The sequence below is a fragment of the Hypanus sabinus genome, chromosome 7 (assembly GCF_030144855.1).
Source record: "Hypanus sabinus isolate sHypSab1 chromosome 7, sHypSab1.hap1, whole genome shotgun sequence".
Lineage (NCBI taxonomy): Eukaryota > Metazoa > Chordata > Chondrichthyes > Myliobatiformes > Dasyatidae > Hypanus > Hypanus sabinus.
Genome location: NC_082712.1, coordinates 163,789,023 through 163,811,466, shown reverse-complemented (window position 1 = coordinate 163,811,466; position 22,444 = coordinate 163,789,023). Strand labels below are relative to the sequence as shown.

General features: G+C 40.7%; 1 protein-coding gene across 2 annotated transcripts in view; it reads left to right on the top strand.

Annotated features, from left to right (window-relative positions):
* nav2a (neuron navigator 2a) overlaps positions 1-21,054 on the top strand; it is a 498,795-nt gene extending 477,741 nt beyond the window's left edge. For both annotated transcript variants that reach the window (XM_059976038.1, XM_059976039.1), the window contains 7 exons: positions 7,231-7,466; positions 11,083-11,237; positions 12,267-12,338; positions 13,806-14,002; positions 14,709-14,827; positions 16,391-16,594; positions 18,536-21,054. In XM_059976038.1, coding sequence (XP_059832021.1) covers positions 7,231-7,466; positions 11,083-11,237; positions 12,267-12,338; positions 13,806-14,002; positions 14,709-14,827; positions 16,391-16,594; positions 18,536-18,661 — 1,109 coding nt within the window. In that variant the 3' untranslated portion in view covers positions 18,662-21,054. The remainder of the gene's footprint in view (positions 1-7,230; positions 7,467-11,082; positions 11,238-12,266; positions 12,339-13,805; positions 14,003-14,708; positions 14,828-16,390; positions 16,595-18,535) is intronic.
* Positions 21,055-22,444: the final 1,390 nt, after the last annotated feature.

Here is a 22,444-nt window from a genome sequence, read left to right as displayed (position 1 = left end):
ATAAAAACTGACTGTCAAAGCTTTTATAGATATGTGAAAAGAAAAAGATTGGTCAAGACAAATGTAGGTCCCTTACAGTCAGGAACAGGTGAATTGATCATAGGGAACAAAGACATGGCAGACCAATTGAATAACTACTTTGGTTCTGTCTTCACTATGGAGGATGTAAATAATCTTCCGGTAATAGTAAGGGACCAAGGGTCTAGTGAGATGGAGGAACTGAGGGAAATACATGTTAGTAGGGAAGTGGTGTTAAGTAAATTGAAGGGATTAAAGGCAGATAAATCCCCAGGGCCAGATGGTCTGCATCCCAGAGTGCTTAAGGAAGTAGCCCAAGAAATAGTGGATGCATTAGTGATAATTTTTCAAAACTCCTTAGATTCTGGATTAGTTCCTGAGGATTGGAGGGTGGCTAATGTAACCCCACTTTTTAAAAAAGGAGGGAGATAGAAATCGGGGAATTATAGTCTGACATCGGTGGTGGGGAAAATGATAGAGTCGGTTATCAAAGATGTGATAACAGCACATTTGGAAAGAGGCGAAATCATCGGACAAAGTGAGCATGGATTTGTGAAAGGAAAATCATGTCTGACGAATCTTAAAGAATTTTTTGAAGATGTAGCTAGTAGAGTGGATAGGGGAGAGCCAGTGGATGTGGTATATTTAGATTTTCAAAAGGCTTTTGACAAGGCCCCACACAGGAGATTAGTGTGCAACTTAAAGCACATGGTATTGGGGGTATGGTATTGATGTGGATAGAGAATTGGTTGGCAGACAGGAAGCAAAGAGTGGGAGTCAACGGGACCTTTTCAGAATGGCAGGCAGTGACTAGTGGGGTACCGCAAGGCTCAGTGCTGGGACCCCAGTTGTTTACAATATATATTAATGATTTAGACAAGGGAATTAAATGCAGCATCTCCAAGTTTGCGGATGACACAAAGCTGGGCGGCGGTGTTAGCTATGAGGAGGATGCTAAGGGGATGCAGGGTGACTTGGCTAGGTTAGGTAAGTGGGCAAGTTCATGGCAGATGCAATTTAATGTGGATAAATGTGAGGTTATACACTTTGGTTGCAAAAACAGGAAAACAGATTATTATCTGAACAGTGGCCGATTAGGAAAAGAGGAGTTGTAACGAGACCTGGGTGTCATTGTACACCAGTCATTGAAAGTGGGCATGCAGGTACAGCAGGTGGTGAAAAAGGCAAATGGTATGTTGGCATTCATAGCTAAAGGATTTGAGTACAGGAGCAGGGAGTTTCTACTGCCGTTGTACAAGGCCTTGGTGAGACTGCACCTAGAGTATTGTGTGCAGTTTTGGTCCCCTAATCTGAGGAAAGACATTCTTGCCATAGCGGGAGTACAGAGAAGGTTCACCAGATTGATTCCTGATGGTAGGACTTTGATATGAAGAAAGACTGGATGGACTAGGCTTATACTCACTGGAATTTAGAAGATTGAGGGGGGATCTTATTGAAACGTATAAAATTCTAAAGGGATTGGACAGGCTAGATGCAGGAAGATTGTTTCCGATGTTGGGGAAGTCCAGAACGAGGGGTCACAGTTTAAGGATAAAGGGGAAGCCTTTTAGGACCGAGATGAGGAAAAACTTCTTCACACAGAGAGTGGTGAATCTGTGTAATTCTCTGCCACAGGAAACAATTGAGGCCAGTTCATTGGCTATATTTAAGAGGAGGTTAGATATGGCCCTTGTGGCTAAAGGGATCAGGGGGTATGGAGAGAAAGCAGGTACAGGGTTCTGAGTTGGATGATCAGCTATGATCATACTGAATGGCAGTGCAGGCTTGAAGGGCTGAATGGCCTACTCCTGCACCTATTTTCTATGCTTCTATTATTGTTAGATTCAGACACAGAGTTTTCTGAAAATCTCCTCCTAAATAACAGAATACAGAAAGGCAATGCTGAATTTCTTTGTAACAAAAAAATACTAGCTCATGATTGAATAAGGTCACCCCTCCTTCTGCAAAATCCAAGAAATAAACACCCAAGGTATTTAGTCTCTTGAGAACCTTCTCAATCTAGGAATTTAGCCCAGTGAATATCCTTTGCACTTTTTCCAAAGTTACCATATCTTTGTTTAAGTAAGGAGGCCAAAACTATGCAGAGTATTCTCCACAGAATTACAACAAAACCTCCCTTATTTAAATACCAAACTCCTTTGCATTGAAGACAAACATGCTGTATGCCTCCTTAGCTACTTGTTGGATGCGTCAGCTAACTTTTGTGTTTCATGTAGTAGAACTCCTAGGTCACGCTGTAGCACACTCATTCAGAATCAGGTTGAATATCATTGGTATATGTCATGGAATTTGCTGATTTGCGGCAGCGGTGCATTGCAATACATAATTTGAAAATTTTTTGAATTATAATAAGAAATAAAAATATATATAGACAAAATTGAATTAAATAAATCGTGCAAAAAGAGAAGAAAAAGATACTGAGGCAGAGTTCATGGATTCATTGTCCATTCAGAAGTGAATGGTGAAGGGGAACTAGCTGTTCCTGAAGTACTGAGTGTGTTTCTTCAGGCTCCTGTACCTCCTCCTTGATGGTAGCAATGAGAAAAAGGCATGTCTTGGGTGATGGGGGTCCTTAATGATGGAAGCCACCTTTTTGAGCCATCCCCTTTTGAAGGTGCCCTGAATGCTCGGGAGGCTGGTGTCCATAATGGAGCTGGCAGGGCTTACAACTTCCTGTAGCTTTCTACGATCCTGTGCAGTGAGCCCTTCCGTAGCAGACGGTGATGCATCCAGTCAGAATACTCTCCATGGTACATCTGTCGGGATTTGCGAGTGTCTTTGGTGACATACCAAGTCTCCTCAAACTCCGAATGAGATACAGCCGCTTTCGTGCCTTCTTTGTAATTGCATCAATGTGCTGGGTCCAGGATGGATCCTCAGAGATGTTTTAACCCGGGAACTTTTAACTGTTCACCCTTTCCACCGCTAATCCCTCAACTTTCATATTTCCTGAAGTCCGCAATCAATTCCTTAGTCTTACTGACTTTGAGTGCAAGGTTGTTGCTGCAACATCACTCAATCAGATGATCAGTCTTGCTCCTGCACACCACCTCATCACCATCTGAAATTCTGCCAACAGTAGTTGTGCAGTTGGCAAATTTATAAATGACATTTGAGCTGTGCCTGGCCACACAACAGTACCTCTCCAATTGGGTAATAACCTGCTTTTTGATTTCTCTTACCAATGAGTGTGACCTCACAGGAGTGCGGAAATTCTGGTGCATACTAAAAAGAGCACTAAATCTATAAAAGATAATTGGTAGAAGGACAAGACTAGAGTGGGATGAAAACTTTTGCACCCAATTGATTGCATGGAGAGTTTAAAAGAGTTTAAAATCCATTGGTTTGTGGAGATTGAAACAGTTAAAAAGAGATGAGCTGGGCAGTCTGCACACTTTGCATGCCACAGTTCTCAAGCAGACCTTTGGTTGCACAGAGGGACAGTTTAAAAGAAGTGAAGGGGATAGTCGATACATTTTTGTGTGCCAAAGTTTCCAAAGAGACATTGGATTGTGTGGAGGGAGATAGAGTTTAAAAGAAGCAAGTGGGGGCAGTTGGCACATTTTGAGCACCACAGTTCCCAAGGAGACATTGGATTGCTCATAATTAAGCATTTGGAAAAATTCAGTAAAACGAAGTTAGGTTTAAGCGGAGTGGCCATTGTGTGAGTGAGGAGTTGAGGCGTTGACTCATAGAAATCTACAGCACATTACAGGCCCTTCAGCCCACAATGTTGTGCCGACCATGTAACCTACTCTAGAAACTGCCTAGAATTCCCCTACCTCGTAGCCCTCTATTTTTCTAAGAGCCATGTATCTATCTAAGAGTCTGTAAAAGACCCTATTATATCCCCTTCTGCCACCGTCACTGGCAGTGCATTCCACAGACCCACTACCCTGTGTGAAGAATTTACCTCTGGCATCCCCCTTGTACCTATTTCCAAGCATCTTAAAACTATACTCCCTCGTGTTAGCCATTTCATGAATCCTTTGGCAAGGAGAGGCATAGGCTGTAGGTATTTTAAAAAAGTGTTCTTTCTTTCCTATTGTACATTTAGAGCAGTGGAATGCCAGGCAGGATAGTGGAATGCTGTACTTGAGGGATGTAGGAAAGCCTCCAGTGACCCTGACAACTACAATTGTAAGGAGTGCATCCAGCTGCAGCCTCGAACACACCATGTTAAGGAGTTGGAGCTGGAAGTGGATGAACTCTGGATCATTCGAGGCCGAGGGGTTGATAGACAGGACATATAGGGAGATAGTTACACCCAAGGTGCAGGTCATAGGTAACTGTCAGGTTGGGGAAAGGAGATAGGTAGCCAGTGCAGAGTACCCCTGTGGCTGTTCTGCTCAACACCAGGTATACTGCTTTGGATACTATTGAAGACCGAGAGGAGATTTGATAGAGGAGTACAGAATTATGAGGGTTATAGATAGGGTAAATCCTTTGAAGCAAAGGTGGATGAAAAGAAACTTGATGGAGTTGTTTAACAATAGTAAAAACTGCTGAGAGGTTCATTGTGGTCTCCCTCCCCCCAGACTGTAACATTTACCAGGAGTACTGTAGACAAAGGACCCAAAGCATTGCTAAGGATCCCTCCCACACATTGCACAATCTCTTTGACCCAGTCCTCAGGAAGAAGGTCCAGAAGCATCAGGACTGGGACTGTCAGACTGGGTAACAGCTGATGATAGAAGGGAAAACAGTTCTTTTCTTTCCTGATTTAAGTTATGACCTTTTGAAGAGAAAGAATGAATTTAACCCAGCGAGAAAAGTTTTATGGGAAAGGGGTTATAAATTTATATTGTGCCGCCCGGCAACCCTGATAATTTTTTTGGATGACGGAAAAGGAAGATCTTTTACTGATTATCAGGATGCAGAAGAATTTGCACAAGAACTCCCAAATATTTGCTAACCACAGCCAAAGATTTAAAAGTGAAACGGATTAAAGATGAAGACAGGGACAGTGAATGGAGTTGATGGATGTTTAAGGACAGAAGAATATTTAAATATATTCTTAATTATATGATACAGGGGGAGAAAGGTAAAAATTTGAGAAATATTAATCGAGAGTAGAGATACTATTTTTTCTTCTCTTAAAACATATATTTTTATGTTACGGGGGAGCTGGGGGAAGTTCAGATCGATTGCTACGGGACTCACGTGTGTAATCATGGCGATTGCCATGACCCGTACAACGGAGGGGGGTAATGTGTTTTTTTTATTCACAACATTAGTAGGTGGGTATTTTGTTTTTTTCTTTATAATCTATTTTTCTTTAATCTTTCTTTCTTTGCCTGGACAATCGGGGGGGGGGGGGGGGAGACACATAGCAACATGGAGATTTTTAAAAAGATTCCCCAAGTTACTACGAAAGTTGAAAGGTTAGGTATTACTATAGACTGGAGTAACCCTGTTAAAAATAATGACTAATTTACTGAGTTTTTAAAGTTTTAATGTTAATGGGCTTAATGGACCTGTGAAAAGAAAAAGAATTTTAACATACATTAAGAAAATGAAAATAGATATAGCTTTTAGCTGCATTCCATTTGAAAAAATTACTTATAATTTAAGAGATAAATATGAAATATTTCTGAAAATTTGGCACCCTTATTTACAAAAGATAGGATTAAATATATAGGTGCTCCAAAGATAAAGCTATTGGTTATTTGGGGAAAGAAATAAATATATATACCAAAGCTATTATGAACTCCATGGAGCATGTGGGGATCTTCTGATATCCAGGCACTCTTTCTTTCTTTCTTTTTTTCTCTCTTTCTACAGGGATATGTTAGGGGGGGAGGGGGGAAGGGTTGATAATTTTTTTTCTTTCTGTAACCATTTGAAAATTCAATGAAAAGATTTATTATAAAAAAAGACTGGGTAACAGCTTCTTCCCTCAGGCTGTGAGATTAATGAATACTAATGAAAATGCAAGCCGGCTTTTTCCGTTGAGGTTGAGTGGATCTACAACCAGATGTCATGGGTTAAGGGTGAAAGGTGAAATGTTTAAGGGAACATGGGGGGAACTTCTTCACTCAGAGGGTGGTGAGCGTGTAGAATGAGCTGCCAGTGTAAATGGTGGATGTTGGTTCAATTTCAACATTCAAGAGAAATTTAGATAGGTACATTAATGGGAGGGGTATGGAGAGTTATGGTTTGGCTGTGATCCATGGAACTAGGCAGTTTAATGGTTTGACATGGAAAAGATGGGCCAAAGGGTCTGACTTGTGCTGTTATGTTCTATGACTCTAATTGGTTCTGTGGCTTACCTTATTTTGTTAACTGTGTTACAAAGGTGTATCACTTGTCAGAAGTTTACAGGAACATTTAAAGAAAGATCAATGTTCAAACATGTACAGTACTGTGCAAAAGTCTTAGGCACATAAGATTCTTGCAGAGTATTATCATAATTTTCTGTATTGCACAGTACTGCTGCCATAAAAATATAATTTCATGACAGATGTGAGTGATGATAAACCTGATTCTGATACAGGTCTCCATTGGGGATTCAGAGTGGGAAGGAGGCGGAGAGAGGAATTATGGCTGGGAAAAGGGAAGGGAGAGGAGAGTGAGCAGGGGACATTTTGTAACGTTCGGTTGACCAATTGTTTGGAATCCAATGACCTTACCTGGTGTCTCAGGGCTGAGTGTGTCTGCCCCCACCCACACCCCGCCTGTGGCTGTTAACCTTCACCATTCCCAGCATCCTTTGCTCCCACCAGATTTACAAACTCGCTCTCCACTCCTCATTGACAAATACAGTACTGTGCTAAAGTTTTAGGCACCACACCTATATATATATACCAAGAGTTTTTTTTGCACAGTACTGTAAGTACTTTAATCACTGGAACATTCCTGCATGGACACATTCACAGGTGTTTTAACTTCTTATAAACTTTGTATGCAATTTAGAAATTATAGCTACACTAGTTTCCAGAAGTGAGCATGAGAGGTGTAAAATTTGACACTGTGAATGAGTTGTTAACACCTAAAGTGTGCCGAAACCCAAAAGATTTGAAAATAAGTAATTTTTTATTGTATTGTTCTTCAGAGGTTTTCTGGGCCCAGAAAAAAATGAAATGGTGAATAGTTTATAATTGAAAAATCACAGAAACATACTTTAGAAGTGTAAGTTTGCTTTGGTTGCTGTCTTCCCACTACATTTGTTGATTCTTTTGCTTCATGCAGGTTTGTCAGAGCACAGCTTTGATTCCCTCGTGTTTGAGACACTAATTCCAAAGCCAATGCTGCAACGTTACGTCTCCCTGCTGACGGACCATCGCCGTATCATTCTGTCAGGTCCAAGTGGTACTGGGAAAACCTTCCTGGCCAACCGGCTCGCTGAGTACATGGTTCTCAGGGAAGGTAGAGAACTATCAGACGGGGTCATCGCAACCTTCAATGTGGATCACAAGTCTAGCAAGGTGAGGAAACAAATAAGTTCTGTGGGATGTTTGTTGCAAGGGAATGTAATGGTAAGGGTGATATTTACATCATAACAACAGGCGATAAAATCAAACTGATCTGTGCCGGTTCTTACGCCCTGCTCCCACGTGTCTCCTGTCACTTCATCTCACATGATCTGCACTACCTTTTATCCATTCTATTTCCCCTTACATCCTTTGCTGCTTGACTGAGCTAACTCATTCAAAGTCAAAATAAAGTTTACCATCAATGCATGTACATTATTGATCTTCATATAGTACCTGGAAATTCATTTTCTTGCAGACATTTACAGGAAAATAAAGAAATACAAGAAAACCATACGTAACAAAGACTGGCAAATAACCAATGTGCAAAAGACAAATCATTCAAATAAATTTAAAAAGATAATGCTGAGAATATGAATTGTAACGAGCCCTTAAAAGAGAGTCTGTAGGTTGCAGCATCTGTTCAGAGTAGTGGTGAATGAAGTTATCGATGCCAGTTCAAGAGCCTGATGGCTGGAAGGTAATGACTGCTCCCGAACCTGGTGGTGTGGGCCCCTAAGGCTTCTGTACCTTCGGCCTGATGGAAATAACGAGAAGAGGGCGTGACCATTTCAGTGTTTTAACCACTTTATCACCCGGTGAAGTTTCTTCATTGGTGTCTTAGTAATTTATTCATGATTAATTGTTTAAGACTTGTGTGTATATGGAAGTGTGTTTACTATCTCTGTCCTATTATACATGGCAATAATTTTAGCCACTTTTTAACTTCTGTTTTCCACTGAAAGTTCCCACAGCCTGAACAATCTAATTCCATCAGGCCACAGATGGCTGTGGAGGTCAAGTGACTGGGTATATTTAAAGCGGGGGCTGTTGGGTTCTTCATCAGTACCTTACATTCTGTCCTTAGCTCCCATCCTCTTCCCGTTACTAAGGTAAAGATTATGGAGGGAAGACAGGAGAATGGGGTTGAGGGGTAATCAGTGTAATTGACTGGCAGAGCAGACTTGATGGGTTGAATGGCCTTATTGTGCTCCTATGTCTTATGGTCTTATCTTTGCACTATTTTTGTAAAATAGAGTTGACTTCTTCCATGGCACCATGGGTTTGTTGTAATGAAGGTATCCAAATGGCATTTTCTCATCCGGAGTGGAATTTAAGTCAGGGATGAAATACTGACCGGAAACGTGCATATTTCCACTGTTTGGCAGCCACTGTAGATCAAATTAGTGGCCTTTAATTTTACTGAAGAAATGGAGCTAACTGACCACCATTTACCTATCAGCCCTTAGTCATATCATGACCACCTGGGAGTAGAAGCACGTATGTGGGTTTAGATTGTTATCCCTTAGCTATTTGCTGTCTTCGCTAATTTTTTCCAACTGGAACAACAACCACAGCTAACATATTGCAGAATGCCGTTTTTTCAGCTGAGCTGACATAGTCCTTTTAGAATGGAGATGAAGAGGAATTTCTTTAACAAAAGAGTGGTGAATCTGTGGAATTGTTGGCACAGGCAGCGGCAGAAGCTAAGTCATTGAGTATATTTAAGGCAGAGTTTGATAGGTTCTTGATTAGTCAGGGCATGAAGCACTACAGGGAGAAAGCAGGAGAATGGGGCTGAGAGGGAAAATGGATCAGCCCTGATGAAATGATGGAGCGGACTTGATGAGCCAAATGGGTTAATCCTGCTCCTGTATCTCATGGTCTTATGGTCTAAATAAAGCTATTAACTCTGGTTGGTACAGGAGAGCTGTGTATTGAAGCAATGGAGAAACATGTTATTACTGCACCAAACCCATTTTTTCTTCAAACAATGTTACGAAAAATTAACACAAAATATTTGATTACAGGCCAAGTAAAGTGGGAAAACAGATGATATTTAGAGGACTATAACTCATTGTTGCCACAAGATCATGATGCCATCATAAGATTTAAAAATCACTTACACCTCTTGAGGCTGAGTTTAATTCTTTACTCATTATTTCTCACACTGAAATGAAAATCAGTGGCTTTTGGTGACCTTGAAAGATCTTGTGGAGTGCCACAGTTATTGATGTCGTCGTCTTCTTAGGTAGTTAGGTCCCAGTGGAGCATAGGCCAGTGTCCAAAGTCAATGTTATGGTTGGAATTAATCAATTTTTCTGTAATCTATTGCATCTACTGGTCAGTGGACTGGCCTATGCAGCAGTTATTGATGTGCTTATAGCAAATTAAGAATTTCTTGATTAATTTTGCAAATACTACAAGTAAAACTCTTGTTTGCTAGAAGATGAATACTTGATCTTCCACTATAGCTTATCGTGCCCTTTGCACTTTGCTTGTCTGGCTGCACTGTATTTCTCTGAAACTGCAACACTATATTCTGCATTCTGCTATCTCTTTTTATGACCTTAATATATTAAATTTGGCATGATCTGTCTAGGTGGCACACAGACAAAAACATATCACTGTATCATGGTACATGTGACAATAATATATCAATACAGAGAAACCCACACTGTGCTCTCATTTGTAAATCTAAGCAATCCAGATGTATGTAAGAGTTCCATTTTGAGAAATGACTTAACTACAAGTCAAAAACAAACACTATTTGCTCAGTCTTCATGGCAGTTCTCTGGAGCCAAGTCAACTTCCCCTTAGTCAGTGATGTAGTGGTTAGCACAGCAGTACTACAATGCCAGTGACCTGGGTCGAATTCAGTCACTGTCTGTAAGGAGTTTGTACATTTTCCTCATGACTGCGTGGATTTCCTTCTGTTGCTCTAGAATCCTCCAACATTCCAAAGGCATATTGGTCAGAAGGTTCACATAGGTGGAACAGGGTGGCACAGAACATTGGGCTGGTAGGGCCTGTTACTATGCGGTATCTCTAAGTAAATATATATCAGCAAGGGCAAACAAGTGGGTGACAGAAATAACAAAATGAAAGTTCACTCACTTGCAGCCAGTTGCCGCAGATATGGTTATAAAAAAGCCAGGGTGCCGGCAGAGGTGATGAAATTCAAACAATCCACAGTTTAAACACTTGAATGTTTGCCAGTACAGACATTTTCAACATAAATGATTCAATATGATTTTAAACTTTGAAGATGTCATGATAAATATCCATGATGAGGTACAATTGACAGGTTGGTTTTCGTGGAGACACAAGGGTCTGGAGCAACGCGCTGAAGAACTCAGCAGGTCTGGTCCAGGCGAAACACTGACTGTCCATTTTCCTCCGTGGATGCTGTCTGACCTGCTGAATTCTTCCAGCTTTTGGTGTGTTGCTTTCACGGAGATATTGTAAGTCTGTACAGATTTGGAATTCAAGTCAGTTTCTGTCTGTAACCTGGGGAATCTGTATAGCAATCATTTGGTATTGTAATAAAACAGAAGATATGACATTTGTGGAGTGAAATAGAATTAATATTTTAGATTGATGACTTACATTAAATGTAAACCTTAACTTTATCCTTCCACAGACACAGCCAGACTTCAAATATTTACAACATGTTCTCTTTTATATGATCTTTACATCAGCTGTCGAATTTAGTTTATGAGAAAGATGTCTGTATTGGGCAGATAATTTAAGTGTGCGGACTGACAAATGAGGTGTTCTTGTTCTTCAGGAGCTCCGTCAATATCTTTCAAACCTTGCGGATCAATGCAATAGTGAAACCAATGCAGTCGATATGCCCAGTGTGATCATCTTAGACAATCTACATCACGTTGGCTCCCTTAGTGAGATCTTCAATGGCCTTTTGAACTGCAAGTACCATAAATGGTAATGGCATTTCTTTCTTTATTATGGTCCAGTACGACTCAATGAAGTGTGGGGATTTAGGCTGCAACACTGTTTCCCTGCTGCTGGACTCTCTCCAAATAGTGGACATTTGGCAGTGAATGTTAGAAGCATATAGTAGCCATCTTGTCTTTTGCTCAGTCTCCAGTACAGTTCTCTGGAGTCAGGTCAAGGGCTGTGTGTAGATACCCATTGATATTGGGAGAAGTTAGTAAAGAATATAATAGAAGACAGTAAACCAATTGTAGAGACAGTCCAGAGTTATAATTTGATAATGTGATGTTTCTCAGCTCCTCACAGTACCACTTGACTATCAAAGTGCCTAAATGTTCAGTATTTAATAAAGTTGGCATGGTAAAATGTTCTGGAGTTCTGATACTCACAAGCAATTTTAACCAAAATAAAACGGAAGAGGAAGCTTGGATTTATGAGAAGCTTTCAGGACGTATAATATCCTAAGATGCTTCCCATCCAGTAAAACGCTTCGAAGGCTTGGTCTTTGTGGCTCTGTGGGCAACACAGTAACTAACGTGCATACAGCAAAGGAACCACAAACAACCAGGAGCTATTTAATCAATTGATCAGTGGTTTTGATCCAGAGGGATGACAGCTCAAAGGACTCACTTTCAGGTTGTACCTTGGGAGGTACTGAAGCTGCAGGAAAGCCAATGTTTGTGCTTAATGTGAATATTGCATTCAAAACCTTCATCAGCTACTCTCAAAATGATGCTGATCCTTATTTTTGGTATTTATCTCAGGTATACATCTACAACAGAATAGATTACTGTGCTAAGTCAGAGAAGAGTTATGAGTCAAATGAGAATGGTGTCATGCGCAGATAACAGTAGTCAATCTCTTTTACCCCTGAAGGACATTAGTAAACCCATTAACTACTTTTTTGCAGTGCTTGACGACCTTTTGCTGATGCCTGCTCTTTTGTATTCCAGATCTTTTGAAATGAATTCAAATGTTGTGAATATAATTACTAATCCTGAAAAATGTATTTTTCAGCCCTTACATTATTGGCACAATGAACCAGGCTACATCTTCCACTCCTAATCTCCAGCTTCATCATAACTTCAGGTACTTTCTAAACTAGTTGCCTCTTGGAACTTGTTCAATGTTCCACATTTTTATTTCTTATGCACAATTAAAACTACCTTCAAGCTTTTTTTTTAACCTGTTATCATGAGCAGCCTCTACTTTTAAGCATCCAGATGGTCTTGTAGAAGCCTATCTTCCTGATTGAAGTTATTAATAGCATTTAATTATCTGGAGGTCCTTCATACTTAAATGTCTGGTTAAGAATTCTTGATGTTGTGCAGTGTTTCATATAGGCTTTAAAGTTTGTGATTACTTATAATTTAGATATAATTAATGATATTTTCTATGTTACCTACTGGTCCAGAATTGTGCTCAGCAACAGAACAATACCTGTCCATGACTCTGAAGCACATTCCTCACAAAGTCGAGCGATTTTGAGTTGAGAACTTGCCCTTTGCCAGTGACAGCTCTTGTGTTGAATCAGCTCGAGTTAGACACCGACATCCAGCAGCTATGATGTTATAGCTCACTGAGTGGCCAATCACAAAGAATTCCCACATAAGTATTGTGCCTAATTTAAACATTTATTCAAAATGTTCAATGAAGATCACTGCATAAATGGTTAAAATGGCAACTGAAATAAACATTAAAAAGTCATTTTAAAATCCACCAATTTTATATATTCATGAGGATTAAAATACACCAACATTTAATTATAATATTTTAGAGAAGCTTGGATAGTATATGGTTGAGAGAGGTATGGGGTGTTATGGTACGGGTACAAGTAGATGGGACAAGGTGTAAAACCAGGCTGGCATGGACTAAATGGGCCAATGGGCCTGTTTCTTTGCTATATTGTTCTATGTCCCTATAAACATAAGATTGGGTTTATGGAGCCAGGTACTAGCTGTGATTATGGTTTAATACATAATTAAAATCTCATATGAATCTCATAAGAGAGCCTGAGTTAGCCAGAATATTGTATGATTAATTTACGAAATATCAAACCCACTGATAGGAATTCCCCTGATACTTGTGAAGAAAGCTGCAAATAAAGTCTGGAAGCCTAATGAGTCATTGACAACATTTTTAACATTTCCATGTTAATCTATCCATCCCTGTGTGAAAACCCTGAAGACTGCATTTATTTTCAGCTTAGTAATGGCAAACAACAGTACTGTTGGAAAAACTGGGTCAATGCGTAACTCTCTTTCAGGTAATTTGTGGATTCAGTAATGGGTAGACTGCACATAGTTCATGGTTACATGGAGATATTTGTGTGTTGCATTCCTTACCTCTGAAGGCTTGATGAGTGAGCAGCGGATGATGTCCCAAAGGTTTCCACTAAAATATCATGACCAGACAATCAGGGACTTGAAACTAAAAAGTGGAATTGACTAATTAATGTATGCCCTGTGCAAATCAAAACCTCAAACCCCCAAAATTAATTTTAATTGCTGTGTCAAGACTTTTGGATCACTTAAACTTTCCTTTTGCCTTTTACAGATGGGTCCTGTGTGCTAATCATACTGAGCCAGTTAAAGGTTTTCTAGGTCGCTACCTTCGTCGGAAACTGATAGAAACTGAGATTAGTACAAGAACAAGAAACACGGAACTAGTGAGGATCATTGATTGGATCCCCAAGGTCTGGCATCACTTGAACAGATTCCTGGAGACTCACAGCTCATCTGATGTTACTATTGGTAATTATACCATATGAGCATTCAAGAAATTAATATTTTTAATACCATCCTGATTTTATTTTCTCCTATAAGGATTTTCAAACTAAAATCTGATGTCATATACAAAGCATTTTTAATGATAAAGATAGGAATATCTTTATCTAAAACAAAAAGTACATTTCAGAACGGTTAACTAGAAACAGACAAACTGCTGGAGGATTTCAGCAGGTCAGGCAGCATCCGTAGAGGGAAATGAACAGCTGATGTTTTGGATCCAAGAGGCTTCATCTGGACTGAAAGATAAAGTAGAGAAAGGTGAGGGGAAGGGTGGAGGAAGAGCTAGGTGGATCCAGGTTGAGGGAAGTTGATAGATTGGTAGAGGAGGGAAGAGTGGTGGTGAGGGTGAGCAGGGGATTGGAGCAGCATGGTAGCATGGCAATTAGCATAATGCTATCACAGCACCAGTGATGCAGGTCCAATTTTGCTGCTATTGGTAAGGAACTTTTACATTCTCCCCATGACTGTTTGGGTTTCCTCCCACATTCCGAAGACATGGGGCTTAGTAGGTTAATTAGTCACTTGGGTGGCGTGGTCTGTTGCTGTGTTGTGTATCTAAATAAGATGTGATTAAATGCAAGGTGTAATTTTTTTTTATTAAAAACTGATTTTTTTAAACATAGCAATGAAAATACTAATCAGTCTTTCACTACAATGCTTTATTGTCCAGGTCCTCGGCTGTTCCTGTCCTGTCCAATGGATGTTGACGGTTCAAGAGTTTGGTTTACAGATTTGTGGAATTATTCGATCATCCCTTACCTGCTGGAAGCAGTGAGAGAGGGACTGCAGGTACGTAGTTTATCATCAAGAGTCCATGTAGAGCTCTCATGAAAAGCTACTGAATTTTTCATGACTATATAATAGTCTCCTCCAGAGCATAAACACTAATATTTCTCTCCAGAGAGTGAATAAAGTATGCTGTGGTAGAGACCATCACCTGCTGCTTGCATGAAAAATATTCTGTGCACATTGAACCCTGCTCGTCAAATTCAGTTCCATTCCATGTGTAGCACCTGTTTAATGGAGAAGTGTCATCATTTGAGTTGGGCCCGATGCTCTGCTAAGAGGTTGTCTTTTGGTGGGTTCTCAGGTGGTTGTATTCCCTTTATGGAGAATGCCTGTGAGTGGCTTTGTTTGACATAGGGAGGATGATACCTGGACAACACCTCAAACTCCTTGACAGATCGGTCAGGGGAGGCGGTTTCCACTGGCATGAAGTGCACGATCACTGGAGCTTTCCTCTGCCTTCACTGCTGTTGTGATGTTATCATCTTCTACCAGCTCCACGATTAAAGTCTTGGTTGAATCTCTCTTTGTCTAGAATCTCCTCCTTTACCATAACGCCATGGGTGACCCTACCAGTTGCTTAGCGCCGGTTGGCTCAACTCTGGACGGCATTGTTCTCGGGATCTCAGGAACTCAAAAGTCTCTCCATCAGGACAAGATGAAGACGTGTTCAATGACACAACAGCAGCACTCCCACCTGTTTTATAGGAGAGGGCAGGCAAAGCCAAAACACCGCAGACGCTGGATTTCTGAAGTAAAACAGAAAGACTGGAAATATTCAGCATCAGTAGAGAGGGAGAGAAGATGGGATGTTTCAGGATGATGGCCTTTTGTAAAAACTGTCAGAAGAAAATAATGTTAGAACACGCCTCAGACATGGCACTATGCATACAGGAAACACACCCTCCTGTATGTTTATGGAATTTGACTACTTACAGCAGGCATCTCAGAATACTAGAGTGATATCACTTTCTCCACAAAATACAACAAACCCCCTGGCAGGATAAATTAAAACTGACATCAGTGTTTTCTTGCAGACCCATCCTCGTGCTCAAAGGGGAATGCATGGTTTGCATGTCTGAAAAAGACTTACTAATCTGGGCTGCACCACTGCCACAGATTGCCAGATGCGTAGAAGATTCCCAGGAATCCCTGGCTCATGACCGCTCAGGACAGAGAAGAGTGATCGGAGTGGCACTGGGAATCTGGAGCCAATGCTTCAGAAGTGTACTGAAGCTTGTTGTAAATGGCTCATAGAACACATACGCTTCCAAATGATCCTCCTGCCCAGGTATCTCAAGTACTTTGTACCTCACTTGTGCCAGAATCTGCAGGTCCCATCAGACATCTCAGAACATCATCCTCGATCACAAAGAACTTATTCAGGAGGAGGAGAAGCCACTTTATAAATTTCTGTAGAGTGCGATTTCATTGTACACATTCTTCATTTTAAGATTTACTCCTCTTGATGGATTTTTATTTCAAGCATATTTGAAATGTATGCTGTCAGGTTTTCAGGATTTTTCACTCTGTGCATCAACATGCTTTTCTCTTTCCGTCTCACAGCTGTACGGAAGAAGGGCTCCTTGGGAGGACCCTGCCAAATGGGTGATGGAAACATATCCATGGATTGCTACACCACAGCAACACGAGTGGCCCCCTCTACTGAAGCTAAGGCCAGAAGATGTCGGCTTTGATGGTTTCATACTAGCCCGGAATGGTGGTTCCAGTAAACAGACCCAGCAGAGCGACGCTGAGGGAGACCCCCTTGTGAGTTGGTAAAATTCTTGTGAGTCTAAAATTTAGTTACAGTAACTACAGCAAAACAAGATTCAGAACCTGCCCGACCCTAATGGGAGGCTTATTGAACATTGGTAATAAGGCTGATTCATTTTCAGACACAGTTTTAAGAAATAATGCTCAGCAAGATTTTAAGGCTGAGTGGTGGGGGAGATTAAGACACTAACATGCATATATTAGTCTGTTAAATAGTGACAACCGTCCGGTTAATGATATTACGGGAGCCGCATTGATGTACAAACTTTTTTTGTCCCTTCCAAAAACGTCTAGAAAATAGTCTTATACAGTACAGTGCAAAGGTTTTAGGCACATATACATAGCTAGGGTGACTTAAGACTTTTGCACAGAAATGTAGTAATTTTATGCATTGCACTGTACTGCTGCTGTAAAAAGATACAAATTTCATGACATGAAATGTGAGTGATGATAAACCTGATTCAGATATGGGACACTATTGTGGACTGAGAGTGGGAAGGGGGCAGGGAGAGGGGAGGGAGTGGGAAGCACCAGAGAAACATTCCGTAATGATCAATGAACCAATTGTTTGGAATCAAATGACCTGGTGTTCACGTTCTGCACACGTGCCACACCCCCCACCCCGCCCTTGGCACTTCTTCTCTGCCACCTGACCCATACCCCTCCTGTGGCATTCAACCCTCGCCAATCCCAACATCCCTTGCTCCCGCCAGGTTTACAAACTTGCTCTCCGCTCCACATTGACAAATACAGTACTGTGCAAAAGTCTTAGGCATCCTAGCCATACATACGTGCCTAAGACTTTTGCATGGTACTAAACATTCATGTTAATGGTAACTGACATGAGAGAGAGGTTATGACTATCCTCACTGAGGATCAAGCTACCATGTGAAGCAGGATATTGTGTTAATGATAGCAGTAGCTTGGGTTTGACTTCCTTTGTAGAAGTGCACCATGTTAAAATCAGGATGTTAAGTCAATGAATTATTTTTTAAACATATTTGAACTATCATCTTGTACCATTAACTTCATAATCTTGAAGCCCCGAATAATTAGATATATTTGCACTAAATGGCCACTTTAAGGTTCAACATTATTGTGATTCAGAGATGCTCTTACGCACACCAATGTAACCATGGTTATTTACGATGCTTGCGCCTTCCTGTCAGCTTGAACCAGTTTGCCTGTTCCTGTCTGACCTCTCTCGTTAACAAGGCTCCAGCTGCCGCTCACTGGATGTTTCTTTGTTTTTTGCACCATTCTTTGTAAACTCGAAAGACTGTTGTGTGGAAAATCCCAGGAGATCAGCAGTTTCTGAGATACTGCAATCACTCCACCTGGCACCAGCAATCATTCCATTGTCAAAGTAACTTAGATCACATTTCTTCCTGATTCTGATGTTTGGTCTGAACAACAACTTGAACCTCCTGAGCATGTCGACATGCTTTTATGCGTCGAGTTGCTGCCATATGAATGGCTGATTAGATATTTGCATTAACGTGCAGGTAAAATGTGTACCTAATAAAGTGGCCTCTGAGTATAGATCTATACTGGGGCATATCGGTTAAGAGTTTTTAAATTTCCAATGCTTAGGTTCCCCTTTCCTTTAAAGAAAGGGAAAATTACAAACTGCATTGTGTCACACCAAGCTCTTAGCATCTGGCAATGTTTCCTTCTATTAGAACTTCCCAGAGCTTAAACCTTTGGTTAACACCCAACATATTGAAAGGATTCCTTTCTTTTAAGAGACGTTTTGATAGGCACATGAATGTGAGGGAAATGGATGGATATGGACATTGTGTAGGCAGAAGGGATTAATTTAGTTGGCCATTTGTTTACTAATTTAATTGGTTCAGCACAACATTGCAGGCTGAAGGGCCTTTTTCTGTGTAGTACTGTTCAATACCCTATGTTTGTCTTGTTTCCCCTTTGCAGATGAATATGTTAATGAGGTTACAAGAAGCTGCAAACTGCTCGAGTCCCCACAGCTACGACAGTGACTCGAATAGTAACAGCCATCACGACGATATTCTCGATTCTTCTCTGGAGTCCACGCTGTGATCAAGCGTTCTGCCAAAATCATCTGTCACTTCTGTCCAAAGTTCCTCTCAACAGTTCTGCGGAAGGCGAGGACGCAGAAGAGGAACAAAAACTGACCCAATAGCTCTCGCTTACTCAGCTGGACAGAAGCCTTGGTTTATATTAAAAAAAAAGATGGGGCTTCAAGTACAGGATACTTTAGTTCAATTTTAAATTTTGTAGCTCTGGTGGGTGCAGGTAACCCTAGGGAGACTAAATTTGGGGTTTTTAACCCTGCCTGTTTTGTTATATAACTGAGAAATGCACTATTTCTTCATTCAGTTGCTGGAGGCAGTTGTGCCAAGCCAATGAGGAAATGTTGTACTCTGCATAAAACTAGTAAGACCTGATTTTGAAAGGTATAGACCTAACATCCTTGTGCCATGTACTGCCCTGAAAAAATGTATCCTATGCTGCTCTCAGCCAATCAGTCAGCAGACACTGGACATTCCAACCAAGTCCTTCAATAATGGAGAGCGAGGGAGGGGAGGTGGGTCGGAGGGAAAGAGGAGGTGGATGTGGAGCCCCCCTCGGCTGAAGGTAGTTTTGGTGCTACATAACCCACTCATGTTGCTCTTTGGAAGTTGGATGAGTTTGAAAGACAAGCCGGCGCAAGAATTTTGGTCTCTATTCCATCAACAGTCTACGTGCTCCGAGCGCGCGGGGCATGCCTGGGTTGTTCCGCCAACAGGACGCCTGCCGAGAGCATGGGCGGTCCTCTCCGAGACCCAAGAGAAATAATCTCTGGGAACAAGTGGCTGAGCCAGAAATCAACAAATAAGTCCCCATTTTCTCCTGCTCTCACTTTCCTTATTGAGAACACATGCATACAGGTACATGTATGCATACACACACACACACACCTTGATTGTCACTAAGGCTTGTCTCCTCACCAGGACTGGTAACACCTCCTCTGGAGTTGCACTTTTTCTTTGCAAAAACGTGAAAGAGAAGCTGGATTGAGCTGTACCTCAGCGAAAAAAAACGCAATCCTTTAGCCAAATCCATGCAAGCCTTTTTTTTTAAAACGACTGGTGCTGGAAATAAATGATGCCTTACTCTCGCTCTCTCTTTTGTACTGGTTTTCTGGTTGTTTAATTTTGCTATTTATTTTGTATTGTTTCTGGAAAATAAAAACAGGGCTGGAATTTCATCTCAAAACGTCAGTAAGAGTCGAGTTGTTTTTAGTCAGTGTTGTTTCAAATGATATGTTATAAGCAAGACAAACAAGGAAGCAAATCGATGATTTCTTGGATCGTGATCAAACAGCAGCTCACTGTGTTTGATATTGTGAGGGTAAATGTGCCTAACAATAAAACACCAGACTGCAGAGTTTGACATTATGCCCAATCAATGATGCTGTCAATGCAACACAAAAGAAATTCTTGATAGACACTACAATAATGTATAAATACTGAAATCATCCAGTGACTGAGTAATAGGTTTTTAAATTGGAGTGCTTGTCGTTCAGTGCTGTTGTCCCCCTGCTTCCATGTGATGTATTATCACACAATCCAGTGTTCATACACTTTGACTGATCAATGTGTTTCTCGATACCTCAATGGGTTTGTTAATGCTGCCATTAAACTGTCATTACTGTACTCTGATCAAAATCTTTCCATTGTTGCATTAAAACTGTGATGACATGGTTCAGCTCAGAAGGGGTGAAGGGAATGCGGGCCAACGCTCAATTAATTTCTTCTGAGCACAATTTTCTTTCTTTAAAATGTGTAATTAATTTTTTTAAATGCTTCCAATTTTTTTTTTCTTTACGTCCTTTCCCGTCAACAGTGTCTGGTGTTTAATGGTGTTCTGAGTTTAAGATGCTATGCAATGTTCATGCTAATTCTTAACGGGAGCCAAAAAAAAACCTTTTCAAAACTGCCAACAATTGTACAGGCTGAAAGAGACTTGTAAATGGCTTTAGCTTAATTTCTAGATGGTGTTTTCTGTAAATTTTGGGAAATCTGTTCAGTGATGAAATGCTGATCACAATAATGATTAATGTACCAAACCCATATTTGTTACTTGTGATAATTTTCACATGCTTGTTAAATGGAAGACTATTTGTAGGATTTAGTGATTTCAGTGTTTTGAATGTGTTTAATATGATGTACATTTTTCATTGTAACATATATTGTAAATAGTTGATTACAGTAATGCATTTTGATGAATTTTCTAGCCATTTTTAAAACACTAGGAAATCAGTATTTTGTGTACTGTATGATGTGTCATCCCATTTGAATCAAGTTCTGGTCACTCATTGGATTCAATATGGCCTACACAAGACCATGTCTCATTTGAGGAAGAAATCAAGTTATTGTGCCAGTCTTAAATTATTCCTGATTCAATAAAATGAATGCTTATTTATTCAATCTTCTGCTGCCTTTAATCCTTTTTCTCCTAACCTGTGATAAAGTAGGTGCCATTTTAGCTCAGAACAGAGTTCGGCTCTGGGACCCTCTGTGTGAGTTTGTACTTTCTCCCCATGAGCACGTGGGTTTCCTCCCACAGTCCATACCGGTTAGAAGGTGAGTTATTTATTTACCTTCTGTCTGGCAGCACTGAAGGTCCTCCATCTCTGAGTAGGATTCTTCATTGCTGTTTCCGTAACATTTGGTCAAGGTTGTTTGCCCTGATCTGAACACATGAACCTGGAGTTTAGGGCAGCAATGAAGGTCTTCCATCTCTGACAGTGTTCAGGGCTTCCTTTGTTGGGTCAGTAGCTTCCTCTTGGTTTTCACTACTGACAGTCATCCAAGTCAGGAATTCCACTGAACTAAGTGTAGAACGATTCTTCATTGCTTGCTTCCATAACAATTTTGCTTTACCAGTCAGGGTTGTTAACCCTGAGCTCAACCCCCAAACCTGGAGGACCAGTGGGTGGACTGCTCTTGGTCTGGCCTTTGGCCTTTGACCTGTTAAAATGGGTGACCCCACCAAGAGCCAAAGCATAAAGCCCCGACTCCAGACAAAATAGCCCTCTGGGTTATTGAGGTACACAAACCTCCAAACTCCACGACAATGTTGTGGTCCTCTCGGAGGAGCAGGTGAATTGGCCATTGTGAAATTGCCCTATGATTTGGCTAGGGGTAAATGGATGTGGCTCATAGGTCTGAAGCACCTCTTCCACACTGTATCGCTAAATAAATTAAACGATGCTGATTAATATACATTTGTTTCTTTGCACTATGCGAATGGCTGACAATGCAGTTGAGTTTTGATATTTCAAGAATTCCATACAATTTGGTTAACATAGTGAAGATTGCCATTCTTTGTATTTTGCTCTTCCTTTTATTTTTATGCTAGGCAAACTGGAAGTGCTACGTTAGTATTTTTAACATTAAGGCAGTCAGTAAGTGATTGGTTTTCACCAATTCATTTCAAAAGGAAAGTAAAATATGAGTCTCAGAAATTAATTCACAATAAGATCACCTACTTCAGCAGTCCATTCACATCAAGAATGTTCCAATTCAGAGGTGACTGAAGAAGGTATTGCCAGGTTTTGAGGGCAGGGTGTGTTGGAAAGGATAGGTGGGCAGATAGCTTCAGAGTTTGCTTCATTCCTCCATGCCCACGGGTGTGTTTCCAACACATGATCTTGAAATTTTCAATGCCATTGCAAATACTCTGGCTCATGGCCCAGGGTTCTCTAGAGTTGGTGGAAACGCTGCATCTTTTTCAAGTTGTCTTTGAAAGTTCCTTGAATCTTTTCTTCTGCTCACCTCCTCTGGTGCTAGACCTTGAAATAGAGTATTTTGCAAA